The sequence below is a fragment of the Chanodichthys erythropterus genome, chromosome 14 (assembly GCF_024489055.1).
Source record: "Chanodichthys erythropterus isolate Z2021 chromosome 14, ASM2448905v1, whole genome shotgun sequence".
Lineage (NCBI taxonomy): Eukaryota > Metazoa > Chordata > Actinopteri > Cypriniformes > Xenocyprididae > Chanodichthys > Chanodichthys erythropterus.
The window spans coordinates 13,996,198-14,008,860 of NC_090234.1; the positions used below are offsets into that span (position 1 = coordinate 13,996,198).

The 12,663-nt window shown below is 39.7% G+C and overlaps 1 protein-coding gene across 1 annotated transcript in view; it reads left to right on the forward strand.

The window, feature by feature from the left end:
* ubxn4 (UBX domain protein 4) overlaps positions 1-8,848 on the forward strand; it is a 12,623-nt gene extending 3,775 nt beyond the window's left edge. The window contains exons 5-13 of the mRNA XM_067410508.1: positions 1-60; positions 264-387; positions 1,963-2,017; positions 2,132-2,296; positions 2,745-2,872; positions 4,962-5,064; positions 5,524-5,655; positions 6,932-7,143; positions 8,069-8,848. The exon at positions 1-60 is cut by the window's left edge and continues 49 nt beyond it. Coding sequence (XP_067266609.1) covers positions 1-60; positions 264-387; positions 1,963-2,017; positions 2,132-2,296; positions 2,745-2,872; positions 4,962-5,064; positions 5,524-5,655; positions 6,932-7,143; positions 8,069-8,207 — 1,118 coding nt within the window. The 3' untranslated portion in view covers positions 8,208-8,848. The remainder of the gene's footprint in view (positions 61-263; positions 388-1,962; positions 2,018-2,131; positions 2,297-2,744; positions 2,873-4,961; positions 5,065-5,523; positions 5,656-6,931; positions 7,144-8,068) is intronic.
* The last annotated feature ends 3,815 nt before the right edge of the window (positions 8,849-12,663 follow it).

Here is a 12,663-nt window from a genome sequence, read left to right on the forward strand (position 1 = left end):
CCGCACCGCCCGTCTGTGAGCCACAGGATGCTGTGAACGTCACTTCCTCCACATCTAAAGGTGACGCTCACAAGAAACCTGCTCTGATTTTCTTGATGATGGTTTGCTCACATCTGCTTTTGCTGGAAAGATTGATTTGCGTCTAGTGTTGGTTCAGCTGTGTTTCACGAGATTTGCATGTTTCTATTCAGGGTTTCGATTTCATTGCTGTTTTGGTGAAGCATGTTTCGTTGAGCACTTGACTGATCCTTCTGTTTCCCCAGAATCCCTGTCTGTGCCAATGGAGGAAGACGGAGCGTCAGGTCATGCGAATCCAGGTGATGATAAAAGCCTGCCGTCAGAAGACGCGTCCCAGCCAGACGAGCCCTTAGATGCCAGAGTGGAGAGGTGAGTGGAGCGTCAGTCAGAGAAACGCATGAATTCAGCTTATTCTGGCCTGCCAAGATAGACAGCGAGAGTCTGTCTGATGTACATGTGAAGCGGCCAGTCACAGTTCAGTGTTTTACGTGGCAGTGTAGGAGGGTTTGTCTGAAATAGATTGTGCTCTGATCATTTTGTCCTAGAAAGGATTTTCTTTTTATTGAAAATGCTAGTTAATGTTAACACATTGGACTAAAACTTACTGACTTTGCTTGCACAGGGTACAACAACTTTCCAAGTCTAAACATTCTTTACACTTGTGTTGTCCTAGTCAAAAATGACCAGCCACACAAAAAAACAGCTTAGAAATCTCGCATTATGCTTTTTATTGCCAAATATTTGAATCAGTACTTCCTTTTTTTTTGTATTCTTTCAATTGGAACAGGCTTTACATTTCATTTTGGAACTGATTGATTTATAGGCCTCACTGATCTGAGCTTATTTTGCACATCAGTTTGTTTTTTTGTCTTTTTAGGTGAATAAGCTTGAGTGATCACTTTTGCATAAGCTTAGATCAATTCATAGTTTTCAGTCATGTGACTGGTGTGGAGACCTTGAGGACAAAACGTCCATAAAACTGTAGAACAGGCCTGTTAATTTTGCATCTCAAAAGAAGAAAAACAAAAATATGTGAACAAAATATGTTTTGGGCATCCATATACAGCACCAGCTGCGGTATTTCAGTCACTAAAAACAGCTGGACATTTTAAAATGCAAAACACTAAAGTGCCTTAATGTACTAAAACTCTGATATTAAATGATCAAATACAGCTTATTGATGATGGATACTAGATACAGGTGAGCAGATGGGCCCAAAATATGAACGCAATGCACTAATGGGTGAAGCATTTTCCTTATGATGATTTTCAATGGAAAAACGCTTAATAAATTGCTCATTGCATTTATATTATGGGTTCATCTGCTTGCTTGTACATAGTATGCATCATTAATAAGTTGTATATTGATTTTGTTCTTCTGATATTACTGTCTTACTACATTAGACTTACTACAAGCCTAGTAAAAATAACTGCCGGTCAATAGAGTAAAGCCTGGTTTTGCCCTCCAGGTGGGCGTTCCTATAATGGTGTGATGTCACCTGAAAACTATGAATTTGAAAATGAAGGTCTATGAAAATAAAGGCCTAAGATCAGTGAGTTCCTAAAGTCTTAAATGGTAGAAGAAAAGTCAAAACGTGGTGCTGCCAGGGTCACCGCTATATTTCTGCTGTACCAGGGTCATGGCTATATTTCTGCTATGCCATAAGTATATACATACATACACACACACACACACACACACAAATACACACACACGCATAGATTTCATTAATATAATGTAATCATTTTAATTTTGACATCGTTTTACTGTCATTTACATTTTAGGATGTTACTTTGTTGCTCTACTTTGCCCATATAGTGTTTATTTTATTTGAGCAGGTATTGTTAAAGGCCTTAAATGTGATTTTAAAAACCCTGCAGATATCCTGGACTTGTATTTTTTTTTTAAAGGTTTTAATCTGTTTTTATTCATTTTCTTATGAAGGTTAACAAAGAAGCTTGAGGAAAGACGTGAGCAGAAAAAGAAAGAAGAAGAAGAGGTAATTCTCTTTTAACACATGCACTGAACTCTCATTTACATTGAAGGATGAAAGTTTAACACTGGTGTGATGTGAATGACACCATGTCTGTGTATTTTCCTCCCACTTGGGCAGAATGAGCTCAAGAAGGAGGTGGAGAGGCGTAAGATGGGGAAGGAGATACTGGACTACAAGAAGAAGCAGGAGGAGGAGAAAACCAAACGCCTGCTAGAGGAGAGGAATCGAGAGAAGGCGGAGGAGAAAGCCGCCAGAGAACGAGTCAAGCAGCAGATCGCTCTGGTATCACGTCAGATCAGTGATGATGCTTCACACGCAGATCCTGATGCTGTTTCTCACATGATTTCATAATGAAGCAGTGCGCCACGAGAGCTCGTGTTGTACAGTAGGGCTGGGCATGGACTCAAATTACACCATTACACCACAGTTTTGTTCATGCATCACCTGAAAACAGCACAGACTAAAAGATCCATTCTTGGGATTTTAAGAATCTGTTCATCAAAATTAGTACTTTTACCCCACTGTATTATACAGAGATGTCTGAAGGGTGCAAAGTGATTTATTGTACAACATGGCCTCAAGTGTCTCACTGCTTTTAGACAAACATACTAAGGTCACACGTGTTCATGATCACAGTAGGAGGTCTAGTTCCTACACGAGTTGTGCTGTTGATCGCCCTGTTCTACATACGCACATCATCACACACGCTTGATGCTGGTTTCATCCACAGGACCGTGCGGACAGAGCAGCCCGTTACGCTCAGAACCAGCAGGACACAGAGGCGGCCAGACTAGCAGCGCTGCAAGCCAGAGCCGCTGAACACGAAGCCAAGAAAGACACCGCACAGCGAGAGAGAAGGTGACATCACTCATTAAAGATTATACTTCAAAAGCAAGCCTGTTTTTAGAACCGTGAGAATTTTTTATGACATTTATGACAGATGACATTGTTTCTTCTCCATAATTCCGTAATGCCAAATAATCCTCTTCCCATTGCTGTAATGCATGACAGAAACTGTTTCTGCCATTTTTCTCTGCCACAGCAAAAAAATTATGTTCTTCCTCAGTGTTTCGGTCTTGTTTTCCAGTCCAAACATCTAAACATTCTTAAATCAAGATACATTTACTGGAGGATCAAAATTACTGAAGATATTACGTTTTGTTTCCTGTCAAAATGAAGTGCGTTTTTGCTGAAAACCAGAACCAATATCTGACAGTGGGGTCAGAAAAATAATCTTGCTTTTCCGTTGAATTATGATTATTTTTCTGTCCCCATTGGCAGATATTTGTACTTGTTTTCAGCAAAAACTCGCTTAATTTTGACACATTTTTGTAAATCTTGATTTAAGAATGTTTAGTATTTTTTTGTCTTGTTTTCCAGTACAAATGCATATTAAAAATGAAAGTAATTTTTTTGCAGTGTGCTTAGCTAATAATTCTGGGCATACAAATCTGCATAAATTAAATTCAGTTCACTCCTGCAGCTTTAACTCTACAAACTCTAAACTCGGGTCAGACCTTCCGACTTTTCTGACCGCGTGTGCTATCTCTTTTCTAAATGAACTGACTTACGGTTTTCCTAAAAATTACTATTAAAATTCTGAAAAATCCTATTGACTTTCATTGACGGAATGTTCAGATGAGCCAAGACTGTTCCAACTCCTACGGTCAAAATTCAAATTTAAACAACGGAAGCCCATTAGACACAATTAGACTAGCAACCGCATGGCAACACCTTAGCAACCACCCGAGTACCCTAGCAACCACATAGCAACACTCTAGCGACCATCCAGAATACCTTAGCAACTACCCAGAGTACCCTAGCAACTGCATAGCAACACCTTAGCAATCAACCTGAGTACCCTAGCAACTGCATAGCAACACCTTAGCAACCACCCTGAGTACCATAGCAACACCCTAGCAACCATCCAGAATACCTTAGCAACCGCATAGCAACACTTTAGAAACTACCCCGAGTACCCTAGCAACCGCATAGCAACAACCTAGCAACCATCCAGAGTACCTTAGCAACCGCATAGCAACACCTTAGAAACTACCCCGAGTACCCTAGCAACTGCATAGCAACATCCTAGCAACCATCCAGAATACCTTAGCAACCGCATAGCAACACCTTAGCAACTACCCCGAGTACCCTAGCAACTACATAGCAACACCTTAGCAACCACCCTGAGTACCCTAGCAACTGCATAGCAACACCTTAGCAACCACCCCGAGTACCATAGCAACACCCTAGCAACCATCCAGAATACCTTAGCAACCGCATAGCAACACTTTAGAAACTACCCCGAGTACCCTAGCAACCGCATAGCAACAACCTAGCAACCATCCAGAGTACCTTAGCAACCGCATAGCAACACCTTAGAAACTACCCCGAGTACCCTAGCAACTGCATAGCAACACCTTAGCAACCACCCTGAGTACCCTAACAACTGCATAGCAACACCCTAGCAACCACCCAGAATACCTTAGCAACCGCAGATCTATCTATCAAAACTACTAAACTAAAACTGAAAACTTTTCAAACTGCTTCAGACTTTCTGGACTGTCTTTTTCAAGCCAACTCAAAGTTCTCAACAAACTTTTTTCATCTATTTATAAGTAGAATTGTAAAATCTAATTGAAATGAGTGAAATATGAGCTAAACACTGAATCGAGCTGAATAATGACACTGTTGTCTTCTATAGAGCTGCTTATAGCTGAATTAAACTCATTTCATAATTAATGAACTTTACACAGATATTTGTTTTTGCTTTAAACATAAACTCATTTAATTTTGATCAGTCTTTCAGAAAACAAGGTGTAATATCTCCAGTCGTTTTGCTTCTCCAATAAGAATATTTTAGAAACAGATTTTGGCAGTGTAACAGCATGTCAGTGTTGGTGTTAGAGGACTGTAGAGCTGATGTTTTTCTCTCTGGTTGTCACAGTGCGGTCGCCAGGATTCAGTTCCGTCTCCCTGACGGCTCATCCTTCACTAACCAGTTTCCATCAGAGACGCGTCTGCAGGAGGCCAGGCAGTTTGCTGTTCAGGTCGGTCTGTATGATGATGACCTGACTGAAATCTAGTGTTACGTGTGGTCGTCTCTCTCTGTTCTATTGTACACTATTGATGATTGTATTGGCAGGGTTTGAAGTGCTCTGAGTTTTCGCTCTTTTACATTCTGTGCTGCTGATTCATTAGCAAAAACCTCAATAGAGCCTCTCTTCTTTTCATTTACATTACATTTATCCGAAGCGAGTATTTTTCCTTCATTGAGATGTTTTTTACAACTTTACAACATTACAAATGATTAGATGTTTAAAATTACAGTGTAAACTTTTACTAATGAGTGGGATATTTACTCTGAAACTGTTGTATTAAGATAATGTTAGTTGATTCTGGTAGTGTCGGAGGTTCAGCAGCAGCTTGTTTGCCACTGCAGGTGTTGAACTCTATGCAGATGTTCATAACAGAGTCGTGTAACTGTCATGAATCTTGTCTTCCTGCAGGAGGTTGGGAACAGATACGGTCAGTTCTCACTGGCCACCATGTTTCCCAGAAGAGAGTTCACAACTGAAGATCTGGAGAAATCTCTGCTGGAGCTGGAACTAGCGCCCAGCGCCTCCATCGTCCTGCTGCCTGTGAGCTATACACACACACACACACACACACACACACACACACACACACACACACACACACACACACACACACACACACACACACACACACTGATTCACAGGGTCAACATGCTAAACAGTTGTGTTTTCTCCATTTGTAATTTTTTATGCCATTTAGAAACCCTCAGGGGTTTTATTTTGTGAATTAAAGGTGCAATATGTAAGATTTTTGCAGTAAAATATCCAAAAACCTCTAGGCCAGTATTATATAATTTGTTCACTTGAGTACTTACAATATCCCAAATGTTTGCAACTATTTGTAAATCGTGAGAAAATTGCAATTTTACCCAAGGCTCCGAGACGTGTGAGGAGTCGTCTGTCAGTCGCGGTTTCTGGTTTTATTTTGAAGAAACCATGGAAACACCAAAGACGCTTTAATATTTACATGTTTTAATAAACTGTTTTGATATATTTATAGACAGAAACCGAATTATTGTTATATAGCTCAACACATTTAGCCTTATTGTTTAAATCTAATTTTCTTGATGTTTTGCGAGTCTCATGCTTTACCATGCCTCAGAGAAAAACACTATTTTGTGAAGTAGCTAACATAGCATAATCAGATGCAGCTTTATTTTTAGTAACAGTAATACAGCATTTTCTCCATCATACAATATGTTTTAAAATTAATTGCATGCCATTTATCAACACAATCATCCAGCATTTAATATGATACTGTAAAATCGCTCTATCTTACTGCAGTGTGTAACAGTGTCTCACAGCAGCCGCCGAGAGAACGCACAGAGTAACGTTATAACATCATTTTCAACACTCTCAGATGTATCTAATATGATAAACAGAGCTGCGTTACCTCATACTCATGACCGGAAAAGCGTAAGCGGCGCCGGCGACTGTGTCATAATAAAAGTCCCGCTGCTCGTGAGGTGTGTGTTGATCAATCGCTCCAGCTCCTCGTTCAGCTCCACAACACTCGCTCCTGCTCTGCTTCACACTACAGTAACGTTAATAATCACATCCATGAACATGATTTCTTCCTGAGTCCAATCCCGATTGTTTCCACCGGCTGTGATGATGTGAAGACCACATGTCCCAAGATTCCGCGCTCAAACTTAGCATCATCAAGCTACACCTTTGTTGTGAATAGCCTTCTAGCGGACATAAATCTTACATATTGCACCTTTTAAATGTTCACAGTCTTAAAGCACAATCTTGCAGCTCAAATATCTGATGTGTAGTCACATGGCATGAATGCTCTCCCTGTGATTGGTCCCAGCAGCAGTCCAGCCGGCCGTCCAACACTGTGGTGAGCTCATCTGCAGAAGGAGGCATTTGGGCCATGCTGGGATCGCTGCTCTACCCGCTGCTGGCCGTCTGGAGGTTCATCAGCGGATTCCTGTTCAGCTCCACACCGCCACCCGCAGCCGCCCAGAACCAGCACACGGCCAACGCACAGGGCTCCAGCTCCGGCTCCAGCGCAGAACCAAAGAGGTGCGTCACTGTCACACACGTTCGCTAGCTATGTTTCTATCCAAAGTTGCGAATTTAAAGAGGCCCTTTTTTGATTTTTTCCATGTTCATCATTCTTTAGTGTTGCTGTTTGAGCATGAAAAAGCTCTGCAAATTTACAAAGCACAAAGTTTTATTTATTTTCTATACTTCCTGAAACGCCTCCATTGTAGTCTTGAGTTTTCTTCCAGGAACAAACACATCACAATATTTATTATTTAAATAATTTGTATTCAGAATAAAGGGGTGTGGCCTGGTTGAGTTAGTTAGTAGTGTGTTGAAACTGGTGGTTATGGTAAGGGGTGGGACATTTCCCAAACACCAATCACAACACACTGCTCCAACCGACCAATCAGAGCACATTGTGCTTTTCAGAAGGAGGGGCTTCATAGAGACAGGAACTAAACAGAGCGTTACTGACAGACTGGGGGAGCTGCAACAATGAGAATATGAGGAAAATAATCAACTTGCTCTAGTAGAGCCAAAAAACAACATCAAGACTTTGAAAAAGGGCATAAAATGTCCCTTTTAACTTGTGCACAAAATTGGAATATCGTATAAAATATTAGTGAATAAATCCCAGTCAATACCTGAGAAATTATTGCAAAATATCTATTAAAAATGGAAGTTGCTGCAGTAGGAGAAGCCACTGTGGCTCTTTTTCCTCCGTCTTAAATGACTTGAGCCTCAAAGCGTGCAGATGACACTTATCTTGCATTCAGATATACCAAAATTTGCATAAAAACAGCTATTGTAGAGACCATGATGTCATTGGATCTCGATTCACCACAAATTTTTAACTTTAGATCAGCATTTGAATCCTTTTTGTCAATTGTTTTGCCTATAAAGTGTCTTGTTTAGAGGAATTTCTACTCAAATCCACTCGTTCTGCTGATTTCCGCTCCAGAGATACAGTTCGTAAGAGGGTTCTTGAGAAGAGGCCTGAGGACTTCAAGAAAGATGGGAAAATATACCGATTACGGACTCAAGAAGACAGCGAGGACGACAACAACACCTGGAACGGCAACTCCACGCAGCAGATGTAGCGCAGCGAGTCCGAAGCGGTTTGATTTGAGTGTTTCAGTCTTAACGGTGGGTTTTATCATTTAGGGCTGTGGTTTCCATTTCCCCGTCCCTCCCGCTCCATCCCGCATGGGTATATCGAATCAGGATAGCCTAATTCGCTTCTGCGTGCCGACTACTTTAACCAGAAACGACTCCAGGCTTGACAAACATACTGGTTCAAAGACGATGCGTTAGCTGCAGCGAGCATCTGTTATTGCCAGGATTGATTTAATACAGTAACCAGCGCTGTTGTGAATATCCGAGGGCTTTGTGGCGTTTTATATGGCGGTTTGGACACCCACAGCATCATAAAATGCCTCGGCAATAGAATGTCTTTCTACTAGTTCAGCACAGATGCTACTTGATCCTTTAACCATAGAATAAAAGATGTTTTTCAATGAAACACTTGGACTGAAGTCGTTCTTCTCTTTTTTTTGTTGTGGTTTAATCCTCTCAAACTGTCTTAAGAAATTCATTAATGTGTAAAAAAAAAAAAAAAAAATTAATTGATTCATTACGTGACACAATCATTTGCAAACATACATCCAGTTACTATTACCTGCTGTACTCAGTGTGATCATGTTTTGTAACTCATATTAAAGGTAAACATATTTTGGATGCTCATTGCTTTCACTTCTTTTACTGTATCATCAGTTTCTGTGTTTCTTCAGTTATGACACTCATCTCGCAGAGATCAGAATGCCAATCAAAGCAGGCAATGGAAATCACAAAAATGTTTATTTATGTTCAAAAGTTTCAGAAACAGACTAAATCAATCCTTCATACATTCAGAATGATTAAAACACTGCAGATTGAAAAACCTTCTGTAGGACTGTTGATTTAAAGGTGCCCTCGAATCAAAAATTGAATTTTCCTTAGCATAGTTAAATAACAAGAGTTCAGTACATGGAAAATACATGCACTGAGTTTCAAACTCCATTGTTTCCTCCTCCTTATATAAATCTCATTTGTTTAAAATACATCCAGAGAACAGGCGAATCTCAACATAACACCGACTGTTACGTAACAGTCGGGGACTCCGCCCCCCATATTTGCATATGCTCATGATCCAGGCCAGGCGGAACCGCCCAGCGGAATCATCGGAAGTTCTGCAGGTGAAGAAACAAGCCAAGCGAGGATAACAGCGAAAATGGCAGATCATGAAAATAAATGTTATGTTCCAGGTTGTGCAGGGGATGTGAAAACTTTTCATAGTCTTCCTCCAGAAAAAAACAGTCAAAAGGCATGGCTGATGATGTTTATCTTTAACCGGATACGGAACAATTTAACTCAAAGTTGTTAGTTTGCTCTGCCCATTTCACCACGGACTGTTTTTCTAACCTGGAACAATATCAAGCAGGCTTCGCTCAGCGTTTGACACTGAAGAAAGGGGCAATTCCAACTATATTCCCGCAAGCAGTAAGTAGTGCTCTTATCCACATCTTGGCTGTAGAAACTATTTCTGATTAAATGTAAAGTTTCTTAGTGAGCTAACAACATAAACGACCATGTACCCAGTGTTGTCTATATCCAATGCAAGATGCTAGTACAGTAATTACTATTAACGGTGAGGTTAAAATGTAGTACTGTCTTTGTTATATAAATCTATAACATAACCGTAGATACATATGCCAATTCTCTTTTGTCGGATATAATTATAATTTGACCTATATTTAACCAACAAAACATTACACCGAAGCTAACTATGTTAGTTTATTTGCTTACAGATAGCTACTCGATCCTTCTAGCTAACTTTCTACACCGTTCAAGCTGAAACGATAGTCATTTGACAAGACATTTAGTCACTTTTTTCAAATATTTTTATTTTTGAGAACTTGTATGACAATTTTGCACCCTTGTATTTCAGACTCAGAGTACATCACCGCGTACAAAGGATGTAGGCTATAATACATAATACATAATGGCACTGTTATTTACAGAAACCTTCCATACTACTGAAGTAGCAGAAATCCCACACATAGGTTTAAAAAAATACTATCCAGTGTGGTTTTAAAATACCTGTGGTATTTCCCTGCAACATATTCTCTCTCTCGAGGGCCATACGTGCACAATTTCCACACGTACACATGTGGAAAAATATATTTATAGACGATGTAAGTTTTTGTTACTAATAGCTAAATCGTAATCACACTACAGCAGCTGAGTAGTAAACATGACACTGCCTTTTTGGAATGTCTTCTATGCTTTACTTTGGTTGGCTAAATAAATCAAATTTAAAATCCTATCGGTAATGTCAATATATTAGAAACAAATTTTTCGTGCAACACAGTTCGTTGTTTAGAGTTGTTATTGCAAAGTGAAGAAGCTATCATTGTAAAACCATACAGCGACACATTATTACATTTTTTTTTTTTACAATGCTAAAAACAAAGTTGCAAATACTGACGTTATGAGTTATAGTGTAAAGTTAACGCTATATGCTAGTTCCATTGACGTAACAGTTACGTTTTGCAGGTTCATACTGAAAATAAAGACTAACTTACCACTCAGAAACGTCCATGGCCAATCGCAACAAAATTGGTTGTTCCTCTACATCTGCATCTTCTTCAGAAACAGGCTCAAACATATAAGGTTGAATACCAAAACTCTCCATCGTTCACGCCGTACAGTACAGATTTGTTCGCTATCAGTGTGAGCTACTGGAAGGAGCCGAACAGTGAAACAGCCAATCAGAGCGGAGCACCATATTACTATTCATGAGCCTTCCAAATAAGGCCAAAACAGACCTTTTCATTCTAGGGGCTATTTGTGGGGTTATAAATGGAGCTGTAAAACCATATCTGGACAATTTTCGACCATAAAAAAGCCACATACCTTCTATGTAGATATCAGGGAACAATTTAAAATGTTTTTTCAAATCACTCAAGGGCACCTTTAAAGTCAAGTTTTGAATGTGCTTTAAGACAAACCATGTGCAAATTCATAATCTGACACCACCTGAGTATTTTCTTCATAAAACTGCAGTGATCAAAAGACAGTCTCAAAAACGCAGTTTGAAATCGCTGGTGTTTCTGACGACACAAACTACCTTGTAACCAATCACGTCAGTGTGTGATCATCGAGTGGATCTCTGAGCTGGTGTGAGTGAGTGGAGGCGGGGCTAATTTACATGTTCATAGAACCTCGTATACTAAATGAGGCAAGGGTGTCGAGTTACCTTCAAGCTATTTTAAGAAATGAAGAATTTTTTCACGGAAAATGTAATTTTGGTGATCAAATATGAGTTTTAAGGGATAAAATTATTGACTGCAGGTGATCTTTAATGTGTTACCTTAGAATGATTCATTATTAAAATATTGTGACAAAGTGATAATCATAATAACAAGTCTTAAAAATGTTCAAACACAAGAATGTGTCGTGTGTGAATGGATTAGAGTTCAGTGATCATCTGATGAATATATTTACCATAACACTTTACAAAATAGTTAACAGGAAACTAACAATGAGAATACTTCTAATGCATTTAATGTTAATCTCAACATTTATTAATACAATTTTAGATTTTAATGTCAGGGGGGCTCGACAGCGCCCCCTTGAAAAGGGTCCGAAAACGTAGTCTATATGTCAAACACGCTTGCACATACAAGTATAAAACTCGGTACACATATAGACCTCATCGGGCCGAACAACTTTCGTACCCTAAGTTATACGTCACCTCAACAGGAAGTCAGCTATTACAGGTTGTTTGAAGAAACGCATGCTCTGGAATTTGATATACTCCTCCTAGGCGATTAATCCGATCACCACCAAACTCGGTCAGCATGAAGTCAAGACATTGATGATGAAAAATTGCCAGCGGATTTTTGATATCTCGAACGGTTTGGCTGTGGCGAGGCAACGAATTTATGGCGAGAAAAAGGAAACAGGAAGTGTGTTATAACTTCTGCATACATTGATTGATCTTTATGAAACTTCACGAGTGTGTTGGTTGTAATAGTCTGATCACATGGATGTGACTATTGTGAGTCAAAGTTATAGTGCCACCAACTGGCAGCAGGAAGTGTTTCACTTTCAAAATGCTTTGAGATCACCCTCTTATTTTTATCTGATTTGCTTCAAACTTCACCACAATAATGTCAAAACATGGCAGATGTAGACCTTTGAAAATAATTGTGATATCTCAAACACAGTTGCCTTGGCAACACGTCAAACTTTTATAATATTCTTGGGCATTTTTGAAGCCCTTAACATGCTTCAAATTGGATGAAACTCGACACATATCATTATTGTCATACAGTAGATATGGACAAAGCCTTAGAAAAGGGTGGGGAGCAGGGGCTCTGCAGCGCCACCTTTTGACAAAAGTGGGGGGTTTAGTCTAACCTACAGTCACCAAACTCGGTACACTTATTGTTCTCATTAAGCCGGACAACTTTCTCATTTACAGTCATTGGCACAGTCTGTGTGTGTATGTGT